The 26,050-nt window shown below is 39.6% G+C and overlaps 2 protein-coding genes and 1 long non-coding RNA gene across 10 annotated transcripts in view; 2 read left to right on the top strand and 1 right to left on the bottom strand.

Annotated features, from left to right (window-relative positions):
• The window catches only part of PAICS (phosphoribosylaminoimidazole carboxylase and phosphoribosylaminoimidazolesuccinocarboxamide synthase), a 48,344-nt gene extending 37,135 nt beyond the window's left edge, over positions 1–11,209 (top strand). For all 8 annotated transcript variants that reach the window (XM_082728611.1, XM_082728608.1, XM_082728610.1 and 5 more), the window contains 4 exons: positions 482–565; positions 2,096–2,276; positions 3,584–3,742; positions 9,725–11,209. In XM_082728611.1, coding sequence (XP_082584737.1) covers positions 482–565; positions 2,096–2,276; positions 3,584–3,742; positions 9,725–9,891 — 591 coding nt within the window. In that variant the 3' untranslated portion in view covers positions 9,892–11,209. The remainder of the gene's footprint in view (positions 1–481; positions 566–2,095; positions 2,277–3,583; positions 3,743–9,724) is intronic.
• On the bottom strand, positions 28–16,928 carry LOC309863622. Its single transcript, XR_014311152.1, has 3 exons — positions 16,831–16,928; positions 9,007–9,329; positions 28–198 (listed from the first exon to the last, which is right to left on the bottom strand). It is a non-coding gene; the product is annotated as an uncharacterized lncRNA (long non-coding RNA).
• Positions 16,912–26,050, top strand: part of SRP72 (signal recognition particle 72) — a 30,294-nt gene continuing 21,155 nt past the window's right edge. The window contains exons 1-6 of the mRNA XM_082728618.1: positions 16,912–17,070; positions 19,002–19,122; positions 22,924–23,047; positions 24,369–24,512; positions 24,592–24,703; positions 25,959–25,990. Of these exons, the coding sequence (XP_082584744.1) occupies positions 16,962–17,070; positions 19,002–19,122; positions 22,924–23,047; positions 24,369–24,512; positions 24,592–24,703; positions 25,959–25,990 (642 nt within the window). The 5' untranslated portion in view covers positions 16,912–16,961. The remainder of the gene's footprint in view (positions 17,071–19,001; positions 19,123–22,923; positions 23,048–24,368; positions 24,513–24,591; positions 24,704–25,958; positions 25,991–26,050) is intronic.

Here is a 26,050-nt window from a genome sequence, read left to right as displayed (position 1 = left end):
AAAAAAAAATAGGAATAATACTTTGCATTTACAGAACAGATAACTCATTTATTATGACTGTCACACAGAACAAGTGTCATCCTTATTTGGACAATTGAAAATTAAGGTGCTAGAGGATGGGTCTTCATAATTACAAGAATAAGGGCCAATCTGGATCCAAGTGTTCTGGATATTACCAGGTTCCATTTCTGCTCTGTCCTATGAAAAATACAATTAGGACAGTTGCTCTCTAAATACACAAGAATTGTCAGGGCAGTTAGTCCTAGTTACTAGTGTAGAAAACACTTAACCTTAAATGAAAATGCAGGTGTACTTCACTGTCAGAACTTCCTGTACTCTAATTCAGGAAATGAATTTATAGGTTCAGATCCATTTTCAGACATATTCCTTGCTATGCAGGCTCAGAAATCAAATAAGTTCATTTAGCAAGAGTATTACTAGTAGGATATCTGTATTCTAAACTTTCTATCTTATTTTCTAGTCATATCGTGACCTAAAGGAAGTAACTCCCGAAGGGCTCCAGATGGTGAAGAAAAACTTTGAGTGGGTTGCAGAAAGAGTGGAGGTAAAACTTTTGTAGTAAACCCATGCTGTTTTGTGTTTTTCTCCAAGAAAATCTGCTTCAAAAAGGACAATAGGGGCATCTGGGTGGCTCAGTCAGTTGAGCATCTGACTCTTGATTTCAGCTCGAGTCATGATCTCAGGATCCCGGGGTCATGGAGTCAAAACCTACATCAGGCACTCTATTCAGCGCAGGGTCTGCTTCTGATTCTTTCTCCCTCCCCCTGCTTGCATGTGCCCTCTAAATAAATAAATAAAATGTTTAAAAAAAAATAAAAATGAGAAGGCGCAGTTTTTTTTTCCCCAGTTATTTCAGAGAGTGTGTGTGTGCACACATGCGTCCATGTGCGTGGAGGGAGAGCAAGAGGGAGAGAGATAATCGTGAAGCAGACGCCCCCCTGAGCAGAGGGCCTGACATAGGGACCGTAAGATCATGACTTGAGCTAAAATGGAGTCATCCACTCAACCAGTGAAGAGACCCAGGTGTCCTTTTCCCCAGTGGTTTAAAAAAAAGAACACCCTTAAGAAATGTACCACCTGAACTATCCTCAGTGACATACTGAAACCCCCTGTTGTTAAACTGGCCAGTACACTCCCAGATTCTATGGGGAGACCTAGAGTCCTGTCTCCTCCCTGCCCCTTACATTTCCTACCCACCTCTCCACTGCTGCTCCGCTACTCAGAGTTGTACTAGCATGGGCTCCATAAGTAGAGTTCAGAATTAGAACTCCATGTGCCATTTAAATGTCACTTTTAAGATTTATGGTATGGTATTGTCAGGGTGCCCGGGTGGCTCAGTCATGACGTAAAGCATCCAACTCGATTTTTGCTCAGGTCATGAGGACATGGTCCTGGGATCAAGCCCTGTTCAGGCTCTGCACTCAGCGGCGATTATGCTTGAGATTCCCTTTCCCTCTGCCCTTCCGCCTGCTCCCCTGCGTGTTCTCCCTCCCTCTCAAATAAATCTTTTAGATTTATAGTATTATTACTATAATTCCATGAAAATTGAATGGGATTTATGGTTATGCAAGGGTCATAGCCATTTTTCAAGACCTCATTTCCTTGGAAACATGTATTTTCAATTCTAAGCAACTAACTTAAAGAAGGTTTATAATATGATCTCTTTATTTTGGCAGATTATGCCTTAAAACCTCCATTAAACACAATGGACTAAAATCTTAGGATGAAATATTTTATATTATAGCTTCATGAGTATTAATTAGAAGGGTTGTGCATTTATCTTTCCTTTATATCATAATAATAAGTATAACTTACCTGATTAAAATTCTTATTACTCTTTAGGTCTTAATTATGAAGACTGCTTCCCTTTCCGTAAAGGTTATTTTGAAAAATGAATTATCATTTTGTCCTTTTTGTCTCTGTCTTGACTTTGGACTTTAAGAAAGAAAATATTCTGTCCAGTTATAATTTTACTCTATTATAGCTCTGTAAACTAATTATTCTTATGGTACTCAATTCTGTATTTGACGATTTTTCCTGTTTTCTTTTGCATATCCATGTTTTTCTTTTCTAGTTGCTTCTGAAATCAGAAAGCCAGTGCAGAGTTGTAGTATTGATGGGCTCAACTTCTGATCTCAGTCACTGTGAAAAAATAAAGAAGGCTTGTGGAAATTTTGGCATTCCATGTGAACTTCGGGTAACGTCTGCCCATAAAGGGCCAGATGAAACTCTGAGGATTAAAGCAGAATATGAAGGTAAATATCACATAACTAGAGTATTTTAGGATTTGCCAAAAAATTTTATGTTTGGACTAATAATGCTGAAAAAGAATTTGCCACACTTCCAAAGTTCCAAAGTTTATTATACTTGTTTCCAAAGAGTGTAAGATGCTCTAGGCACTTAGAATGCCTCAGGGGAAAAGAATTGAAAATGCAGCATGAGTACACATGAAAATAATGCAGTGTTGTGTGTTGATGGCATTCAAGTTTTTTTAAAAAATGTTAAGAATGAATAAACAAAAGAGTAGAGGCCCCCACCCACCAAAAGAAAGTGAAACAGGGAAGGGAAATAAAGGCTAGAATGAGATTTTATCTAATAAGAAGCCCCTGGAGTATTGTTTCTAATATGCTCCAACAGAAGATAGGCCCCACATCAATTTGGGAGGTCTGAGGTTGAAGCAGAGATCCTTTCAAGTATTTTTAGTGGTCAGCCTTTTCTAAGAGGTGGGTAGTTGAATGTGAAATTAAGGAATAATTTTAGAATTGGGTATTTAAAAGAAATGTCTTGCTGGGATAGTATTGATCTAAAATAACAGAGTCCTGGGAACAACCAAATGTTTCTCAACTGGGGAAAATGTTATCTGAGTTTTCTTTCTAAAGGTAATTGTTAATAGGAGCATAATTATTAAGGCTTTAGGCGGGGTGTTGAGGGGCTAGGGAACTGGGATAAGTTCCTAGACCTGTTTGTTAAAGTTATGAAAGCCTGAAAAGTGCAAATACATAAAATACTAGATTCCAGGTTAGAAATCTCTATGGTAAGAAACAAAGGAATAACTTAAAAATTTACCAAAGAAAGAGATGTGTTAGAAAACATATTGAAGGGTCTTAAATATTTAGGTACTATATTATTGAATTGACCTTTCTTCATTGATAATGTGCCCCTGAACCTCTAGTCTCCATTAACAAGGTCTCCCTATACCCTGTGGGTTGAAGGACCCCAGGACAGACACTGGTTCAAGTAGTGTCATTCTTTGTTTCAGTGAGCCTAAGCACATCCTTTTAAGTAGGGCCTTTGAGCCATTCCCTCACTAATACTCTTGTGTCCTCTTTATACTCTAGGTCTCAAACATGGCCAAACTTATTTTTGCTACTTTGTTACTTAAGATACAATAAGTGGTGAAGTGAAATATATATTGAATATATATGCAATAATTGTGTCTTATTTATGCTTTTTCTGGAGACTACTAATAAAGGAACTGAAGGAGTTAAGACACATAGGCATTTTGTTTTAACCTATCTTAAAATCTACCTTCAATTCTATTATAAATGTGTTATTTCCCTAGGGGATGGCATTCCTACTGTATTTGTGGCAGTGGCAGGCAGAAGCAATGGTTTAGGACCAGTGATGTCCGGTAATACCGCATACCCAGTTATCAGCTGCCCTCCACTCACTCCAGACTGGGGAGCTCAGGATGTGTGGTCTTCTCTTCGACTACCCAGTGGTAAGATACATGAATTTTATTTTATTCTATTTTTTAAAAGATTTTTATTTATTTGAGAGAGAGAGCATATAAGCTGGGGCCGGGGAGGGTCAGAGGGAGAGGGAGAAGCAGACTCCCTACTGAGCAGGAAGCCCGATGCAGGGCTCAATCCCAGGACCCTGAGATCGTGACCTGAGCCAAACGCAGACCCTTAACCAGCGAGCCACCCAGGTGCCCCAGGATACATGAATTTTTAAAAATTGTTTATTAAAGGGGCACCTGAGTGGCTCAGTTGGTTTAACATCCAACTCTTGATTTCGGCTAAAGTCATGATCTCAAGGTTGTGAGATCAGACTCCATATTGGGCTCCGTGAAGAACGTAGAGCCTGCTTGGGATTCTCTTTCTCCCTTGCTTCTCCTCCCGCACCCCCCGCCCACACACAGGCTGGCTTTCTCTCTTCCAAAAAAAAAAAACTTGTTTATTGAAAAATTTCAAACATACAATAGTAGAGAGAGTAGCATGAAATCTTATGTACCTGTTATTCAGCTTCAACATTTAATATCTTATTATATCTGTAGCCCTTTTTGCTGGATTATTTTCAAGCACACAGCATTTTACACTTAAATATGCTTCTCTAAGCAATAAGAACTCTAGGTTTTATTATTTTATATTATTTTTTAAAGATTTTATTTATTTTTCGAGAGAGAGCACACAAGGAGGTAGAGCGGCAGGCAGAGCAGGCAGAGGGAGAAGCAGGCTCCCTGCTGAATAAGGAGCCCTATATGGGGCTTGATCCCAGGATCCCTGGATCATGACCTCAGCCCAAGGCAGACACTTAACAGACTGAACCACCCAGGAGTGCCATAACTCTAGTTTTTAAATCATAATCATGGGGGCACCTGGGTGGCTCAGTCGGTTAAGCGGCTGCCTTTGGCTCATGGCTCAGGTCATGATCCCTGGGTCCTGGGATTGCCGCCCGCCCCCTCCCCCCGCCTGCTTCTCCCTCTCACTCTTCTGTTCCAACTTGAGTTCTCTCACTTATGCTCTCGTTCATTGTCTCTCAAATAAACTCTGTAAAAAGAAATCATAATCAGGATAGCATACTCACACTTAAGAAAAATTAATGGTAATTTTTTTTAAATCATCTAATTTTCAGTCCGTGTTCAAGCTTTCCTGATCATCTCATTTGTTTTTACAGTTGATTTGTTCAAATCAAAATGTAACACAGTCCTTACATTGCATTTAGTTGCGCTCTCTCTCCTAAGTCTCTTTTAATCCTCCTTTTTTCACTTTCATTTGTCCTGTAGAATTTTCCACATTTTGGATTTGGCTAATTACATTCCTGGATGATGTTTAACATGGTCTTCTATATTTTTTATAAACTGCTGGTGAAATCTGTAGATAAATCAAGTCCAGATTTGGGGCTCCCCTCCCAAGAATACATCATTCATGGTTTTGAGTTTTTTAAAATAAATATTATGTTATTTCTGTAAAGGAAATGAAATTTTATTTCTATAAATCAGGGGACAGAATAAATAACATACAAAGAAATCTTCTCAATTGAGCATTATCTCATAGAATAACAATATTGTGGTAGGCGCATCGTAGTCCAAGATAATTATCTGATCATCCAGTCCTGAAAATCCATGTTGTTTGTTTCAGTTAGACTTGATTGCTTCTTAAATGCCAAGCTTTTTTATTTTATTGTAAATCTGCTCTTGGGATGTGTCAAAAATGTTAAGAACTTGAGCCTTCCCGTCTGTTCAAGTATGGACTGGCTTCTCTCTAGGCCTGCTGTACTGTCATTATCTCAGAATTTCTCTTAACCATCATCCTGGACACCCATTTTGCCCTTCTCTAGTCTTAGATCTCCTGTTTCCTAGGTCCCATGTCTTCACCTTTCCTTGTTTACTCCTTAATTTGTTGGAGAGCATTCTTAGTGAACTTCCTGAGGACTTTCCTTCAGAAATGCATCTTGAAGGCATTACTCTATTGTCTTCCAACTTCCAGAGTTACTGAAAACTGCAGTGCCTTTTTACCATTCTGATCCTAGGTCATTTGTGAATTTTGTTTTTTTCTGGAAACTTCTAGGATCTTTCTCTACCCGTGTTTCTTAAATTTCACAGAAATGTGTCTTGATGATTATTTTCACCTTGGGCTTTCGGTGGGCTGGTTAAACCTGGAACTCTGATTCTTTCCTGAGAAATTTTCTTCAGTTACTTAATACTTTCCTTCCTCCTCCACTTTCTTTTCTCATTTTTTGGATTTACTATTAAAAATAGGAGCTTTGAGGCACCTGGGTGGCTCAGTGGGTTAAGCCTCTGCCTTCAGCTCAGATCATGATCTCAGGATCCTGGGATCGAGCCCCACATCAGGCTCTCTGCTCGGCAGGGTGCCTGCTTCCTCCTCTCTCTGCCTGCCTCTCTGCCTACTTGTGATCTCTCTCTGTCAAATAAATAAATAAAATCTTTAAAAAAATAAAAATAGGAGCTTTGTGTTTCTCTTTTCTCTTTCTCATTGCTATACTCTGGAACATTTCTCCAACCCTTCTATTGAGTTTTTCATTCCAGTTATGGCATATTGAACTTTTAAGAGCTCTTTTTTTTCTTCTATGGTCTTCCCACCACCCCCCATCCTTTTCTTGTTTAATCTTTGCAATAATATCTTTTATCTCTCTGAAATTATTATAGTTTTTCTTTCATATTAGCTCCTTTTCTCACCTGTCTGGTGTCTGGTAATCCTTGGCTGTCTGTTCTTAAGAGTGAGGCACTATAAAAAACCAGTTGCAAGGTCTGTGCAAGGGGATGGGACTTGTCAGAAGGGGGCTCCATGGCGCCTGGGTGACTCAGTTGCCTAAGTATTAGACTCTTGGTTTTGGCCTGGGTCAAGATCTCAGGATGGTGGGTTTGAGTCCCTTGTCAGGTTCTGTGCCCGGCAGGGAGTCTGCTTGAGATTCTCTCTCTCTGACCCCTTCCTCTCTAATATGCCCCTCTCTCTCTAAAAAAAAATGAATCTTTACCCCCCCCCATAAAAAAAGCTCCACTGTTGGGTGATCTGGTAGAGTCGATCTTTGAATAACCCCTTACATGAATGTCATTTGATCTTTTCTCATGTGTGACTAGAATTATCCAGAGAATCTTTCTAGTCTCAGTCTCCTGACTGAGAAATAAACCTGACTGCCAACATTCTGGAATCTGGTAATCTTAATACTTGTGTAAACTTCACCTCCTGTTTTCATTGTGGCATTGCTTGTCTCAGCTATGCCTTGTACCCTCCAGTCCAGAGAAGTCTGGACTAAAACCTGTTTTTCCCTTCATCAGAATTTATGACTCTGCTATGGTGCAGAAGGGGCAATTCCTCAGGTACAGAGAGTGGAGCAGGAGATTTGATAGCCTAACTGCTTCTTGACTTTAAAACCAGTTCCTCCTTTTTTAGCTGCATTTTCACCCCCATGTCTCCCTTCAAAAGTATAGGGGAGGGGTGCCTGGGTGGCTCAGTGGGTTAAAGCCTCTGCCTTTGGCTCAGGTCATGATCTCAGGGTCCTGGGATCGAGCCCCACATCGGGCTCTCTGCTCAGCGGGGAGCCTGCTTCCTTCTCTCTCTGCCTGCCTCTGCCTACTTGTGATCTCTGTCTGTTCAAATAAATAAATAAAATCTTTAAAAAAAAAAAAAAAGTATAAGGGCCACGGATTGCCCAAACCTTTACATGGATTTTTTTTTAAGATTTTATTTATTTATTTGTCAGAGAGAGAGAGAGAGGGAGAGAGAGAGAGAGAGAGCAACAGGCAGACAGGAGCGGCAGGCAGAGGGAGAGGCAGGCTTCCTCCCAAGCTAGGAGCCCAATGTGGGACTAGATCCCAGGTCACTGGGATCATGACCTGAGCCGAAGGCAGCTGCTTAACTAACTGAGCCACCCAGGGTGTCCATTTACATGGATTTTTTAACATTGGTCACATTGCTTCTCCTGCTTCCAGTTTAGGATAAAATTTTCTTGGTCTACTTAGTTACCACTCCATTTCCTTTTCAGCTGACAAAAAGTAATCACTGTTCTCTCTTTGTTCTTACGTGTTTGTGTCTATTTTCTTTATTCCCTTTACTCCTGTTTTTATTTTTATTTTTTAAAGCTTTGGCAGATATCTTTAACTCAAGTATAGAAAAAAATAGGATACCATTAATAAAAATATATTTTACAGCTGAGCATATTTGATTTGTACTCAGTATACGTCCTGAACAAACGTAAATAACATTCAGCTACTTAATGCTATCTTTATATAGTTTCAGGGATATACCTTGTGATTAATTCATCTTTAACTGGATCTTTAGCTGGACATCTGATTGTATCAACTTCTCTAGTTAAAAATTTATTATGGCTATAAACGAAAGTATAAATTTATGCCACAGGAATAGTATAGGTATTCTCAGTGGAGTTTAGAAAAGGGAGAATGTGATGAGGAAAAATTTGGCAGTTTTTATCTAGTACTGTCCAAGGAGAGAGAGGGAACCTGGGAGATTTGTACATTCCAATCACTAGAATTGGGGATAATCTTTTAAGGAAAAGTTTTATAGTGGCCTTTATAAAGTCCTGAAAACTCTTTTTTTTATGGAATGCTCACTAGATAACCTAATTTTTTGCTAATTAAGCTTTCCTGATGTTAGAAGGGGAATCCTGAGCAGTGTAGGCACAGGTATTTCGGTTACTAGATAGAACCGTGTACCTAGAATATTACTGCTAACAGTTGACATCAGCTGTTTCATTCATCAAGTACTTACTATGCATAAGGCACTGCTCCAAGTTCTTTATCTATATTAACTTGTTGAATACTCCCATCTTAATAGATAAGGACACTAAGTTAACATTAAGTACCTTGACCAATATCACACAGTATGTGAGGGAGCTACATAAATTGATTTATTAATATAAAGTAGTAAATTTGCCTTGTGATATATACTTGATTCTTACTGGAGGTAGTGGGAATCAAAGAGCCTGGTGAATTCCAAGAACATTGGGGAAATGGAGCTTTTGGATCTGTAAGCTAGGAGTACTTCACTCAAGTGACACAGGTATAATAGTACCAGTCTATAATAGAAAGTCTGCCTGAGTAAACGTGTGGCCCCCAAGGAAGTTACTTTCTTAGGTGCTATTAATATTGAATTTACTTAGAACCTGATATTTTGTAAAATTACTCTTTGCTTTTAACTTTTTTACTGCTTAAAGATGTTAGAATAGTTAAAGTGCAAAGACAAAAGTAGTGGCTAGAAAATTATAAAAAAAAAAAATACATACCTCAAGTTTATCCAAGAATAGGTGCTTCTGTCTACTTGATCCTTGTTTTATTTCTATTGCCTTTCATTAATGATTTAAAGGATTACAGTATATGAAAAGAACTTCAAAAAAGCTGAATTTCTTTGCAGATCAATTCAGTGCAAAAAAGTGATAGATGGGGTGCCTGGGTGGCTCAGTCATTAAGCGTCTGCCTTTGGCTCCGGTTATGATCCCAGGGTCCTGGCATCGGGCCCCACATAGGGCTCCCTGCTTGGCAAATCTGCTCCTCTCTCTCCCTCTGCATGCTGCTCCCCCTGCTATGCGTGCTTGCTCGCGTGAGCTCTCTGTCAAATAAATAAATAAAATCTTTTAAAAAAAAAATAGTGATAGCTGTATATAAGATACGGGTTCGTGGTAGAGAAATATTACTTAATGCTCTTAATAATCACTTTACCACTCCAGTAGTAGAGATGGAACTCCTTTTGCAGATCCTACTTTAGACAAGGATGATACAGTAGCTTTTTATTGTTTTTGATCAGCAGGACTTTTCTGAGCATAAAATAGTTTACTGGGGCCCCTGGCTGGCTCAGGTGGTAGAGTATGGGACCGTTGATCTGAGGGCCCCATGTTGGGTGTAGAGATTTTTTTTTTTTAAGTTTACTTAAAAAAGTTTACTAAGTGCTCTTTTCATTATTAATTAACAGGTTAATATTCTGTCTTTTCCTTTCTGAACCAATAGGTCTTGGCTGTTCAACCATACTTTCTCCAGAAGGATCAGCTCAGTTTGCTGCTCAGATATTTGGATTAAACAACCATTTGGTATGGGCTAAGCTGCGAGCAAGTATATTGAACACATGGATTTCCTTGAAGCAGGCTGACAAGAAAATCCGAGAGGGCAATTTGTAAAACATTGCTTCTTTTTTTTTTTTTTTTTTTTTTTTAAGAAAAACTTTACATTTCTTGTTTAGTTTCAGAAAAAGATCAAGGTGAAAGTTTTTAAATCAAAACAATAAAATTTACTAGTGAATAAGTGCTTCTCTAGATTGATGGATCAGTAGACTCTATGGACATATTAATATTTCTTTATAGGAAGTGAAATTACTATAAGGACACTTTTAAAATCTCTTAGCTACTGTATGGTCACAAGTAGTTAACCAATACATTTCTTAATTGCTAATAATGTCCTATTATAGAGCTCTAAACTACTATTTGACCATCTGTATCTCAACCCGTAAGTTCTAAAATGTTAAAATGTTTGTATCTTAGAGAGATAAGAGCAATATAGTCCTCTTTTACATTATGATCTTTACAAAATCCTAAGGGTGTGGTGTTTTATTTGCAGTCAGTATCTCAAAATAGATGTGTATTTATCCCCACCTATAGACCAAGATGCTGTTTTGTTCTGCATTTATTTGTTTGTTTAGAGTTGATATGGGTATTGGGAGTAGGGAAGACACATGAAATAAGATAAAGGGATACTGTGGAAACCATAAATAGGAGCCTTTTCCGAGAGCTTCTCTGATGGATGTCAGGGCAATTTCCCACGGAGAAAAAAAAAAGGTACAGTCATCTTTGTCATTCCAGATGAAAGAATTGGTAAATCTTACTTAGCTATAATGGGTACCTCTGGATCATAAAATTCTTTTAATTCTGATAATACATGTTTTAGCAAAACTAACAGTCCTCAGCCTACCACAATTTTCCAAAATTGGAATCTCCTAGTTGATAACCATACTAGTTTCTTTCTTATAACAGCGTAAGTGTGGGCAGGGTACCCAGTAAGATTCACCTCTAAAAGAGCGATTGTTACCAAGAGGTGTTAATAGTTCATCATCAATCTATAAATCATGTTTGGAAATCACTGAGGACTTTTTTTATAGATCACTAAACTCTAATCTGAATGTCTATGAACCCCTTAAACTACCATGTAGAATTTTATGTATGTGTTTGCTTTTGTGGAAAGGGGGCAATCATGGTCTTTATCCAAGGGATTAAAAATGTTAAGAATCTCTGCTGTAGGGATGCCTGGGTGGTTCATTTGGTTAAGTGTCTGCCTTCAGCTCAGGCAGTGATCCCAGCGTCCTGGCATTGAGTCCTGTATCAGGCTCCTTGCTCAGCAGGGAAACTGCTTCTCCCTCGGCCTGCTGCTCCCCCTGCTTGTGCTCACTCTGCCTCTTTTTCTCTGACAAATAAATAAAATCTTTAAAAAAAAAAAAAAAAAAAACCACTGTGGTTGTGTGAAGAAAAAAAACTCTGCTGATGAAATTTTGACAAGATCCTTGCCACTGTCTTACACTGTCCACACCTTTTCACCTTCCTCTGAACTGTTAACAAGCTACTACCTCTTTTATTACTTCTTTTACCTCATCTCGTGGGGCTGGGTATGATTGTTCTAACCATTTGTTTCTTGGACTAGACACCAAGATATTCCAGCCCTAATACTGGTATTTTTCTTATATTATCCTTTCCCTTTAAGTACTGATGTTTCTTCTGTTGAGTCTCTACATTACTTGGAAGTAATCATTGGAGTAACTCCTTCAGCTAAAACTAGCATTACTGACTCCTGAGTCTGTGTTTGTAGACTGGTATTTTGAACTGTACATTTCTCTCTCTGTTTGAATGCTCCAAACTTACTTCATCTGCCATCCAGCCTGTTAACTGGCTATATACTCTGTCCCAAACCAGAAGTGTTATTTCATCCTAATGTTTCTCTCTGACATCTCACATCTCACTTACTACAGAGTTCTGAATTTATCCAGTTTACCCATCCTCTGTACAAAAGCCTCAAGTGGGGGTCAAATTCTACATTATAGGACCGATCTAGGTGGTCTGCATTTTCAACATTTTGAAGTTGTCCAGGGACCTACAACATAAACTGTTAACATTTCTTTTGCAACACAGACTGCTTTGGAGATATGAATGCCCTTGACACTCTCCCTAGAGAATTGCACTCAAAATTTACTAACAGATTCCATTAGTTTCTGCATTCCCTTGAAGCCTATCCATGGTTTGTAGTTTAAGAATCACTGGTGCAGGGGCACCTGGGTGGCTCAGTGGGTTAAAGCCTCTGCCTTCGGCTCAGGTCTTGATCCCAGGCTCCTGGGATTGAGTTCCGTGTCGGGCTTTCTGCTCAGTGGGAAGCCTGCTTCTCTTCTCTCTCTCTGCCTACTTGTGTCTGTCAAATAAAATAAATAAAATCTTTAAAAAAAAATAAAAAAGAACCATTGGTGCAACCCATCAAGCGAACATGATTTCCTTATAATTTTTGGACTATCACTTATCTGTACTTTTAATCTTTTTTTTTCTTTTTCCTTAATTTTTAGTTTTAGTTTATAAATTCTAGTTAGTTCACATGGAGTGCACTATTGGTTTTGGGAGCAGAATTCTGTCATTCATTACTTAAATACGACACCCAGTGCACAAGATAACAAGTGTCCTCCGTAATACCCATCACCCATTTAGCCCATCCCTAACCCAGGTCCTCCATCAACCCTCAGTTTTTTCTCTGTCATTAAGAGTTATGGGGATGAGGAAGGTTTTTGCAAAGAATAGAGCAATGATGTAAAAGCAAGCCATGCAAAAATGTGGCAAAGTTCGCAGACTAGGTGCGGGAAGGAAAACAGCTCTGCCTTTTTGAGGTTCTCACAACATGCCACTATTGCTGGAGCTCTGGTGAGCAAAGGTAAGAATGGAAGAGGATGTAAGCAAAGGCTAGATCACTTAGGACCTACAGGCCACACTGAAGCGTGAAAGAAAGAAAAACCACTGGAAAGTTTGAGTAGGGGTATGACATGACCTATTTAACATGTTTTTATTTTTTTATTTTTATTTTTTTTTAAGATTTTATTTATTTATCTGACAGAGATCACAAGTAGGCAGAGAGAGAAGGAAGCAGGCTCCCCGCTGAGCAGAGAGCCCGATGCGGGTCTAGATTCCAGGACCCTGGGATCAGGACCTGAGCCGAAGGCAGAGGCTTAGCCCACTGAGCCACCCAGGTGCCCCTATTTAACATGTTTTTAAAGTTCCTGGCTATTGTGTGGACAAGCAAGGAGATTGGTTAAGGATCTATTACAAGTCCAGGTGGAGGATGATGTGACCTTCAGTAAATTACTTTTTTTTTTTTTTATGCCTCTACTTCCAAGTGTAAAATAAGACTAAGAATACTCCCTCCCTCATACTGTTACGAGAACTAAATGAGTCAACATATGTAAAGTATATCCTGACACATGAATATGTTATGTAATATCCCGTTCGGTAAACTGTAGAAGATGGTATGAGTGGAACTGATTTGCCATGAAAATCACCTTGAATTTAATATTCTCTTCAGTTGATTTCATTTCTTAACTGGAAAAAAGGACAAAATCAGCATAATATGGCTTATCCACACATCTTCAGCCCAGCAGTTCTTGGGAAGTCAGAGTGAATTTTTTTTTTTTTTTAATTTTATTTATTTGACAGAGAGCACAAAGGTGGAATAGCAGGCAGAGGGAGAGGAAGAAGAAGGCTCCCTGCTGAGTAAGGAGCCTGACACGGGCCTAATCCCAGGACCCTGGGATCATGACCTGAGCTGAAGGCAGTTGCTTAACCAACTGAGCCACCCAGGTGCCCCAGGAGTGAAAATACTTAATGGTGCTTTTTGCACCAACCCCATGACCTCAAAATACTTGGCATGGACTTGTTCACTTAGCATTGTGGTACAGTGAAAACAGCAGTAGAATGGAAATGAAAAGATTCCACTGGGCACATTACTGTGAGCTTCATTTGTAAGGTACAACTAAATATGTTTTCTGCCTGCTTCACAGAGTGGATAAAATGACAAGATACTGTACACGGAAGCTTCTCAAAAATCAAAAGTAGCTAAATCCATGGTGCAAAAAAGTAAGGATTTGAGTACCAGTTATGTGCAAGATCCTGGGGATGCAGCAATGAACGAGATCCAATTTCTGCCCTCAATTTTGGAGTCTTTCAGGGGCAGACAATTTCAAAACACTACATTGTCTTAATATGGAGTAATGGTCAGGGATTCTGAGTACACAAAGAAGGGAGGAATTTAAGAAACAAATATATATTGTGAATGAATGTACTCTTTGTATACAGAGTTGTCTTATCTTTTTAATTGTATCCCTAGCCACCAATATATTCCAGATGCCAACACATATGAAGTATTTAGTAAGTATTTGTTGAGTGAATAAATGTGCAAATTCCCATAGGTATAGCAACAAGGAACCACACATAACTAAATGTCAAAGGAGTATTACATGCAAGGGGACTAGGGAGTAACAGAAGACCTATGTGGGTTGGGGAGATAGAAAGTAGAGGCCAGGGGCACCAGGCTGGCTCAGTGGGTTAAAGCCTTCGGCTCAGGTCATTGATCCCAGGGTTCTGGGATCGAGCTCTGCGTTGGGCTCTCTGCTCAGCCGGGAGCCCACTTCCTCCTCTCTCTCTGTTTCTCTGCCTATTTGTGATCTGTCTGTCAAATAAATAAATAAAAATCTTAAAAAAAAAAAAAAAAAGTAGAGGCCAGGCCACAAAGGATGTTACATGATAGGCTTTTAGATATCTTGAGGGTAGAAGAATGGCATCAGATAAACTATTTGTTTTAAAGATTTTATTTATTTATTTGACAGAGATATAAAGCACAAGTAGAGCAGCAGGAAGAGGGAGAGGGAGAAGCAGACTCTTCACTAAGCAGGGAGCCCGATGTGGGACTTAATCCCAGGACCCTGGGATCATAACCTGAGCCTAAGGCAGCCACTTAACCAACTGAGCCACCCAGGTGCCCCAGATAAATTCTTTAAAAGACCACTCAGGAAGACTCGTCTCAAAAATGGCAGATTTAAAAAAAAAAAAAAAAAAAAAAGGAGATAAAATCCATATACTTATATCCTGTTTGCAACAAAACCTGATGAAAATGACATAAGCAATACAACCATAGGAGTCCATACCAGAATTCTGAGGAATTTTTGGAAGCTACATACAGTATGGGATCAAGCCTGAAGCAGAAACTAAAACTGAATTCTTTTATAAAGTCAGTCTTCTGAGAACAGGATAACCACTAAGGTTGTGGTTTTTAATCTCGGGTGGAGTGGGGCTGTTGCATAAAAACACCTTTGAAGAATCCAGTGAAAACTATAGAACTGTTCCTCAGAAAAAATTACACATTTTGAGTATATCAGATGTCATCTGAACTTCCTTGCCCTCCTGAAATCTGGGCATAATTAGCTTAAAATCTCTGGCAGTTCCACAATGAAAGTTCACAACTCTTTCCATGATTTTTACTAATTCACAGAGATTATTTTCTCCTGAGACAGAGTTCATTAGACCAGCAGTGCTTTACATTATACTATATCGATTAGACATGAAACGTACCAGGTACCACTGGACACAACTAGGAGCTGGACATACTTTCTACCCTGAAGGAACTCAGATTAGGGAAGAAATAAGCAAAAACTCCTGTTAAAAAGTTGAGTACCGGGACGCCTGGGTGGCTCAGCTGGTTAAGCGGCTGCCTTCGGCTCAGGTCATGATGTCAGAGTCCTGGGATCGAGTCCCACATCAGGCTCCTTGCCCTGCAGGGAGCCTGCTTCTCCCTCTGCCTCTGCCTGCCACTGTCTACCAGTGCTCGCGCGCTCTCTCTAACAAATAAATAAAGTATACAAAAAAAAAGTTGAGTACCAACTATGTGCCAGGCAGTGTACTAGATCCCAAAGATACTGTGGTAAAGGTAAATGTGGTTCCTGTCCTCATGAAAATGATATCCATATAAAGAGATAGGCTTCAAACGATGAGTGCTCAGAAGTACAGAGCTGTATCAGAGAATGACGGGGAATGTTGCCTAGTTTGCAAGATCAAAGAAGTACTTTTTAAAATCTGGAAGCAGGTACAGAAATACTGAAGGATAAAAAGAATAGGATGCTGGGAAAGAGAGAGCAAGTGGCAGGAGTTAGTGGATTTTGACAGTATTTGGGTCCGCAGGGGTATTCAATAAAATGCCCTCTCGTTTTTAAGAGCACTCAACAGAACAAACTCAAACGGAACAAACTCGGTTCCGACACTCAAATATATCTTGATATTTAAGCGCTTACAAAACCCCTAAAACTCCTATGTCTTTGTCTTGAGTGCCAGCACATGCTAGGATGCATGAGGTATATGTTATGCCCAGAACAATAATAATATTTTCCCTATTCTACAGTCGGGAAAACTGGGACTCTTGGATAAGTAACTTGCTCACAAGAGTCGCAGAGCCAGGAACTGAGCCCTGGCATTCTCATCCCTTACACATCATCCTTTGGCCTTACTGCCGACTGTTCCTGAACTGGAGCTCACAGCGCAGCCAAGGGGGTTTCGTCAAAGGTGCTTTGCACTTGTTCGTTCTTTTTTTTCTTCTGTGCCTTTCCTCATATTCGCTTCTCTGCTAGAATTTTATTCAGACCCTACCCTAGGTTTTCCTAAACCGCCTTTTAACGATCCTTTTCAAATATAATTCCTCTTTGAAGGAATTTCTCCAGCAGCAAAGACAAGCCGTTTCTCTCCCCACTCTCCTTCAAAGGACTCCCTAAGGTTTCTAACTAGTACTTGTACCACCCTATAGACCGCTTATTCTCTTCCCTAGATCGTCATTCGGCTGCGTCCGCCTCGTGGGACACGGACGCTGCCTCGCCAGCTGCTGTAGCCCCAGAAACGCAGGCTGCTTTGAGCCAAAACTGTCTGGTGAACCCCCTCTCAACCCGTCCCGGGGTCCGACACCTCGTTCCTTCCTACCAGCTTCAGGTAAGGTGTTTCAATTCTTTCCATCCACGCAAATTTCTAGCGAAGACGGCTAAGATTCCGGTCTCCAACACTGACTCAGGGATAGCAACGCTTCCGAATCCAAGACGCTTAGCAACCACCGGCTTCCTCCTCCGCTTGGCCGCCTCCGAGATCCTCTTCCGGAGCAGAGGTCGCCCCGCCCCGCCCCTCCCCGCGTCTCCTCCAAGATGGCGAGCGGCGGCGGCGGGGGGGTTTCGGTGTCTGCGCTCTGGGGTGAAGTAAACCGTTATGGCCAGAACGGTGACTTCACGCGCGCTCTTAAGACCGTCAACAAGAGTAAGTGCTGGGGCGGGCCCAGGCCTCAGGGAGGTTGCGGCCTCCTTCCGGCGGACGCGACCACCTCGGAGCAGACGCGGGGATCGGAGATCCCGCCGGCGGCGGCGCGGGGGTCCGAACACCTGGCGGGCGCGGGTTGCGGCCCCTCTGCTCCACCTCATCAGCCCCGGACCCAGGGTTGCTTAGAGCCACGTGTACTTCCCTCTTCACCCATCGCGGGGTAGCGAGGGTGGAATTTAAAGAGACCGCAACTCCATGCGCCTTTTTTGAAACTGTTTTCTTACTCGACTCCTCCGTTTTTACTCCTTAATTCGCAAATATGTCACATCACCACCTTTTCTCCATCCTTTTAGAAGAGCGATCAAGACAGTATTGCTGAGGGAGCTTGTTCTCTAGGGCCGCATCGCAGGGAGGAATCTGCTAGGGACACGTAGTTTTGAAGCTGGAGCTGACAAGGTGGGAGCTGTGCAGATTGAGGGGAGAGGGCTGGATATGGATGTTGGGCCCGCCACTCTCCTAGATAAAATCTCTCCCCGGTGTCATTAGGTCAGAGGATGTGTGTGTGAAAGCATTAACATTCGAAGTAACGTCGGAAGAAAAGTTTGGCCTGTTTTCTGGTTTGTTTTTCCGTTTTGGGTTTTTGTTTTTTGATTGTTTGTTTTTGCCCTGTAACTAATAATCTTAAGTCAGCTGCCTTTGGTGTGAGGTTTACTTATGATATTCATGTATCCTTTACTGTGTAATTGCAGTAAGGCCATGCTTTTTAATGCTCTCTGCCATGGTAAGTTCTTTACTGAAGATGCAGCCTGTGTTTGGTAGATTTGAAAAAGTGATTACAAAGACAGGGTTTGGCTCTTTAAAGCAGTAACATACAAAGTATGTCAGTAGCATACATGATTGTATAATTTTCAGTATCCTATTAATGTAAAAAGAAGTGATTGTGCCACAGTGCACTTTCGATGATTTCAGACAGTAAGGAAACTGATTAAGGAACTGATTAGAGTTAATTTGATTCCTAAACTTGTTTTGAATTAGCTTTAGCCTTTGGCTAAACCTGCAACCAGTACTATTGAGTAGCAGTGTAGTGAGTATTTTGCAGAAATTATTTAATCACGGTTTTGTTTTGTTTTTTCAGTTTGTTGATCAATAATTCTCTTAATCGGTGAAAATTTTTATGATTCTTACACAGAATTGGGTTTCTAACATTGTCCAGGGGCAAGGAGGGTGATTGGGGTCATTTTGACACTAAACAACTGTTTAGCTTTGAAACTTTGCAACCTGAGTCTTTCCTTGTCTTCTTTTGGTCTGTCGTCTTATGTGAAAAGGGAAATTTTGAAAGGTTTTTGGAAGTACTGCCAGCAAAATAAGTGGCATTTGTATACTTTACAACTTAAAAATTTTTACTAAAGTATTTTCATTTAATCTTGTTAATAAACTTTCATACTCGTTTTGTAGAACAGAAAACTAACATTTGGCAGTGAAATGATTTGCCCATGACCTAAAGACACTAATAACAAGCTTGTATTCAAAACTGAGTCATTTTTGCTTCCAAATTCTACATGAACTTTTTTCTTTCTTGGTGAACTTACTTCTTTCGATTGGTGAAATGTATAGGATGTAGCATGTGTCCTAAGGTGAAAAAACTGGAGAAAAATAGGTTCTTAGTTCTTTATGTCATTATTTAAAATTTTCTTTTTGCTACATGCATCTTGGGAATCTATCTCATTGGAAATCTTACTAAATTATAACTGCCCTTTTGCCACTTCCTAAGTTAAAAATGAAGATGGGTCATTTTCTTTAATGCTGCAACTAATTGTTGTTGCTGCTATACAATTAGAAATGTAGCTTCTTGAGGTAGTGGGTGGGAAATTTTAGTAAAACTGTGAGAAGGAAATGGATTTTAAAATTGTTTTCCTAAAATTTTTTTCTAGTACTGCAGATCAACAAGGATGATGTAACTGCCCTACACTGTAAAGTGGTATGCCTTATCCAAAATGGAAGTTTCAAGGAAGCCTTGAATGTCATCAATACTCACACTAAAGTGTTAGCCAAGTAAGTGATTCAGTTAGTTGTTTGTGCAGTTATTAGAAATATGGTTACCATAGCTATAACCATTTCCATGTTATTTCTTTTTTCCTCACTATTCAGTGATTTTTGACCTTCATTCCTTTTTTGCTTGGTAGTAGTATTTCTGAAACTGGAAGGAGCAGTAGTATCTTCTTTTCTGCTTTAGGGAGCCTTTTTCTTTACCTCTGTCTTCCCTTTGAACCACTAAGAAGCAAGTAAACTGCTGAAGGATATGGGTCAGAAATGTAATGAATTTTTGAAGGATATAAGGAGAACAATTCAGAAGTTTAATTAAAAAGTCAGAAAGGGGGATGCCTGGGTGGCTCAGTTGGTTAAGCAGCTGCCTTTAGCTCAGGTCATGATCCCAGCGGCGTGGGATCGAGTCCCACATAGGGCTCCTTGCTCGGCAGGGAGCCTGCTTCTCCCTCTGCCTCTGCCTGCCACTCTGTCTGCCCGTGCTCACTCACTCTCTCTCCCTCTCTCTCTCTGACAAATAAATAAATAAAATCTTTAAAAAAAAAAAAGTCAGGGTGGAACATGTAGGGTAGGATGTGTAAGTAGAGGCCTTTAGAATGGTATGGCAGTATATAAGTGTATATATATATACACTTATATATATACATATACACATATACACTTATATATGTATATAATATATATATGTATATATACATACACACATACATTTATCAGTATATAAGTCAGGTATAGCCTGACCTTTGTGCTTACCTCCTTTGAGAATTATTGAGGTGACTATGATTTTAGGTCAAAATCGTTTGGTGTCGGGCGCCTGGGTGGCTCAGTGGTTAAGCCGCTGCCTTCGGCTCAGGTCATGATCTCAGGGTCCTGGGATCGAGTCCCGCATCGGGCTCTCTGCTCGGCAGGGAGCCTGCTTCCTCCTCTCTCTCTCTCTGCCTGCCTCTCTGCCTACTTGTGATTTCTCTCTGTCAAATAAATAAATAAAATCTTTAAAAAAAAAAAAAAATCGTTTGGTGTCAGAGTTTTTTTTTTTTTTTTTTTTTTTTTTAAGACTTTATTTATTTATTTGACAGAGAGAGATCACAAGTAGGCATAGAGGCAGGCAGAGAGAGAGGGAAGCAGGCTCCCCGCTGAGCAGAGAACCCGATGCGGGACTCGATCCCAGGACCCTGAGATCATGACCTGAGCCGAAGGCAGCGGCTTAACCCACTGAGCCACCCAGGCGCCCCATGTGTCAGGGTTCTTTAGCAGTCTTTAGAATATCTCAGATTTGCTGTTGTTAATCTTTTTTATTTATTTAATTTCTCATTTCATGAAATGTGAATTTATATTCTAAATTTTTACTGTAATTTGATTTTTATTTACAGTTATGTCTAATTCCCCAAAAGAAATATGTATAAAATGAAGTTTTGGGGGGTGCCTGGGTGGCTCAGTGGTTTAAAGCCTCTACCTTCAGCTCAGGTCATGATCCCAGGGTCCTGAGATTGAGCCCCGCATCAGGCTCTCTGCTCGCTGGGGTGCCTGCTTCCCTTCCCCTGTTCTGCCTGAGTCTCTGCCTACTTGTGATCTGTTTCTGTCAAAAATAAATAAAATCTTGGGCACCTGGGTGGCTCAGTGGGTTGGGCCTCTGCCTTCCTCTCAGGTCATGATCCCAGGGTCCTGGGATCGAGTCCCAGGTTGGGCTCTGCTCAGTGGGGAGCCTGCTTCTCCCTCTCTCTCTCTGCATGCCTCTCTGCCTACTTGTGATCTCTCTCTGTCAAGTGAATAAATAAAATCTTTGGGAGAAAAAAATAAATAAAATCTTTAAAAAAATAAAGTTTTTGGCAACATATTTACTCTTTAGTGAAATACTGGGTTATAAAGTTGACACTTGAGCATCTCAGGGATTGGGGTACCAACCTTCTACACAGTTGAAAATCTTTGTATGACTTTAGACTCCCCAAAAACTGTACTGATAGCCTACTATTGACTAGAGGCCTAACAGATGACATAAATAGTTGATTAACATGTATTTTTATGTTGTATGTATTACATACTATATTTTTAGGTTAAAGTAAGCTAGAGGAAAGAAAATGATATTAAAATCATAAGAGAAAATATATCTAAGGTGCTATACTATATTTATTCGAAAAAATCCACAAATCAGTGGACTTAGGCAGTTCAAACCCATATTCAAATGGCAACAACTATATAGTATACTTTTTGTATAAGAAAAGGAGGTTATAAGAATTTATATATGTATTTTCCTCTACTTGCAGAAACAAACACTAGATAGAGAAACCGTGAATAAAAGTCACTTATAGGGGCGCCTGGGTGGCTCAGTGGGTTAAGCCGCTGCCTTCGGCTCAGGTCATGATCTCAGGGTCCTGGGATCAAGTCCCGAATCAGGCTCTCTGCTCAGCAGGGAGCCTGCTTCCTCTTCTCTCTCTCTCTCTCTGCCTGCCTCTATGCCTACTTGTGATCTCTCTCTGTCAAATAAATAAATAAAAAATCTTAAAAAAAAAAAAAGTCACTTATAGGGGTGCCTGGGTGCCTCAGTTTTTAATGACTTCAGCTCAGGTCATGTTCCCAGATCCTGGGATTGAGTACCACATCCAGGAGCCTGCTTCTCCCTCTCCCTGCTACTCCCCGCACTTGTGCTCTCTCTCCCTCTGTCAAATAAATGAATAAAATCTTTAAAAATAAGCAAACAGGGGAGCCTGGGTGGCTCAGTCATTAAGCGTCTGCCTTCAGCTCAGGTCATGATTTCAGAGTTCCGGTATCGAGCCCCGTATCAGGCTCCCTGCTTGGGCTCCCTTCTTGGCGGGAAGCCTGCTTCTCACTTTCCCACTCCCCCTACTTGTGTTCCCTCTCTTGCTGTGTCTCCCTCTGTCAAATAAATAAATAAAATATTTTTAAAAATAAAAAATAAAAATAAGTAAGTGAAACTCCAAAATGAGTTTCAAGTGTCACATTAATGTAGATGAGTTGTCAGTGTAGATAGGCAATGTTTTTATTGTTGTGTGTTTATCAGTTGTTTGGTTACAAGTACTATGTTCTTTTAAGATTCTAGTTACCTTTTCTTTGCTATTTATTTGCCTTTTGAACACATTTATATAGCTTATTTGATTAGTAGAGCTAAGATACTTCTGTAATAACTCATTTAGAATAGTGTTCAGGGGCACCTGGGTGGCTCAGTTGGTGGAGCACATGACACTTGACCTCAGGGTTGTGAGTTAGTCCCATGTTGAGTGTGAAGATTACTGAAAAAAAAATCTTGGAAAAAATAAAATAGTGTTCAGGTTGTATTTAGTTACTTGATTTCATGATTTCATTCTTAAATGTTTGTTTCAAAGGTCCGTTAATTCTGAGATTGTCCATGAAAGCCAGAGAGGCAAGGGAAATGGATGTAATGTTTTCTGCCACTTGGGAACTGATTTTCAGGCTGTAACTAAACTTTGTTGGTTTCCTCATCTATTGTTTGTTTGTTTGTTTGTTTTTGAGATTTTCTTTATTTACTTGACAGAGAGAGAAAGAGAGCGCACAAGCAGGGGGAGCAGCAGAAAGAGGGAGAAGTAGGCTCCCTGCTAGGCAGGGAGTCTGATATGATACTGAATCCCAGGACCCTGGGATCATGATCTGAGCCGAAGGCAGACACTTAACTGACAGAGCCACCCAGGTGCCCCTTCCTCATCTGTTGTTAATGGAGATTAAATGACTTACTATAGATCAGGTCCTTACAGCAGTGTGTGGCATATAGTGGATGCTCTGCAGTGTTAACTAATGATCAGATCCTTTTTTGTGTTTTGTTTTGTTTTTCTTTTTCAGTAACTCTCTTTCCTTTGAGAAGGCATATTGTGAATACAGGCTGAACAGAATTGAGAATGCCTTGAAGACAATAGAGAGTGCCAATCAGCAGACAGACAAATTAAAGGAGCTTTATGGACAAGTGGTAATTACTGCTTTAAAGTACATGTAGAGAATCATCCTGAGTGGGCATGACTGTACCTGTAGGGAGGAGCAGGGATGAGGAACCTCAGCCCATCCTGATGCTCCACAAAACTTGCCACCAAACCAATTCTTGAGGTTTGAACATATTCTCTCCTCTTGATCTTCACACAAACAGTTGCATCTATAATTGTGAATGAATTATTTCTCCAGGGTAATTAGAAAATTAGAATTAAAAACTATCCTATGAAACTTTGACTTTTTTAGTTGGGAAGATGAAGTCCAGGGATATACTAATACAGTTTTGAAAATATTTCTTTCTAGCTTTAAACACATTTTGTTTTAAGGTTAAAATAAAGTAAATCATGATAGATAAGAATTTGGGTGAATTTAACTAGTTTATGAATTCCTCAAAACTATCTTATTCTGAAAGGGCTTGAGAGACTTCATTAAGCTTAATGTAAAAAAAGAGCTATTAATGATGAGAGGACAGGAATGTTTTAGAAGTAACTAAAGCCTCTTAAAGATTTTTAAAATGTCAGGGCAAATGATGTAATATATGTATTGTCTCCAAGAGATAGTAAGAGTTAAATAATACATACAGGTTGGAGAAAGATTTGGACAAGTTCATGGATTGTAGGTTTATAAAGAACTTTTAAGGTAAGCTGGGCAAATTTAGGGTAAATGCCAACATTCTGAGTTTGATGAAGGGCATGAGTCCTGGTCATTTATAGTTGACTTAATTTACCCAGAGTGGCAGTTGTTATTGCCCTTTGAGAACAACTTGAATGAAATAAACAAGAATAATATTTTATGTACTTGATATTAACCCTATCCTAGCTTTTCCCCATCTGGGAAAAGGAAATGAAGATTAAATATACTGAACTCCTAAGAAATGTTAAGTCCTTTTGTTAACATCTAATTTTGTTCCTGTTCACTGGGGCTTAACAATCGTTTTGTGGGTGGGAAAATATTTTCATTATAAGTTAGATTTAGATAGCAGGGTGATTTCTTTGGACAGGTTTTGTTTCACAACCTACTTAGGCACTTTCCTAACCTCAGGAAGGAGGTAATACAATGACTTCTATTTGAATCATGGCTGTAGATCTACAGTATAGTAGAGAGTCATTCATTCCAAGTTTTTGGAAGAGTTAATAGTACCCAGAACTAATTGAAAAATTATAAAGGAAAGACAGTTGACTGCCTGTATCATGCTGAATAAGCTTTCCTACTTAGTGATTCAAAAAAGGGTTTATATGATGTTTGAGGCATAATACTACATCTGTCTTCCCCTCTGATCTTTTACTTGGTATTTGTCCCCGTAGTTATACCGATTAGAACGCTATGATGAATGCTTAGTGGTGTATAGAGATCTCGTCCGAAACTCCCAAGATGATTATGATGAAGAGAGAAAAACAAACCTTTCAGCAGTAGTTGCAGCTCAAAGCAATTGGGAAAAAGTGGTTCCAGTGAGTATCCCCGTGTACCCACACAGCTATGAAATGAGATTCCTGTCTAGTGTTTGACTGGTATTTTGCTCCTTGACAGGAGAACTTGGGCCTCCAAGAAGGCACACACGAACTATGCTACAATGCTGCATGTGCTCTGATAGGACAAGGCCAGCTGAGCCAAGCAATGAAAATCCTGCAAAAAGCTGAAGGTTGGAAGTTTATTAAAATTATGTGTAATTGTAATGTGCGTATAACTTAAAGCATTATTTCCAAAAATTGAATTTGATTTTTGTGAGATTTATAATTGGAAACTATATAATTGGAAATTATATGATGCAGTGGGAATTTCTCAAAGTTCATCTAGCCTTTCTCTTGGCAGTTTAGCATATCTTCCCTATTTGTGTCCCTAAGCCAGAGTACTTGTCCATTTTCATCCATACCAGACCTTATTTTTGAGGTAAACATCTAACATAAACATAACATAAACATCTGACATAAACATATCATGCAGTCATTTAAAATAAAAATGTAAATCTAGGGGTACCTGGGTGGCTTAGTCCATTAAAGGTCCTACTCTGGTTTTTGGCTCAGATCATGATCTCATGGGTCCTGGGATCTAGCTCCACATCAGGCTCCGTGCCCAGCGGGGAGTCTGCTTCTCCCCTCCCTCCCTCTCCCCCCCCCTCTAAAATAAATAAATAAATAAATAAATCTCTTTTTTTAAAAAAGCCTTGATTTAAAAAAATAGTAATAATGTAGATCTTTATTATAAAGATGTCCAGAATATAATAAATGGGAAAGGGAGGTTTCAAAATAGTATATGGAATATCACACTTTCATTTTAAAAGCAGCTGTGCCTTTGCATTTTAAATATTTAAAAAAAAAATTTTTTTTTTTTTAAAGATTTTATTTATTTGACAGAGAGAGATCACAAGTAGGCAGAGAGGCAGGCAGAGAGAGAAAGAGGAGGAAGCAGGCTCCCTGCCGAGCAGAGAGCCCGATGTGGAACTCGATCCCAGGACCCTGAGATCATGACCTGAGCCGAAGGCAGCGGCTTAACCCACTGAGCCACCCAGGGGCCCGCATTTTAAAAATAGTAATGAAAATGCTAATAGTGGTTGTCTCTTGGTGGTGGGATTATTGTCTTTACTACATTTTTGTCATTGATTTTTTTGCGATGAACATTTGTTGCATTTATATTTTTTCAATGCCCTTAAATTTTTTTTTAACCTAGAGATTACAAATGAAAGAAAAATGCCAGAGAGCTAGAATAGTCCAGGACTGATAGTATTTATGTAATGTTTATTATTATTTATGTTGATGCTAATAATAAATTACGAATTTGCTTGTTATTAAAATTATCTTGAAATCTTCTGCCCAAGAATTTAATTCTTACTCTTCAGAATGGTGAAAGGAATGAGAGTTACCCTGCAATATTAATTTTAAAATCATTTTTTCCTATAGATCTTTGCCGCCGCTCATTATCAGAAGATTCTGTAAGTATTCCACTGTTATTAAACCCAAATTTTACACTTCTGACTAATATAAATTTGTAG

Source organism: Mustela nivalis, assembly GCF_964662115.1.
Source record: "Mustela nivalis genome assembly, chromosome: 4".
NCBI classification, from domain to species: Eukaryota; Metazoa; Chordata; class Mammalia; order Carnivora; family Mustelidae; genus Mustela; species Mustela nivalis.
Note: the sequence above shows the minus strand (reverse complement) of the source record. Positions and strands in the feature narration are given on the sequence as shown.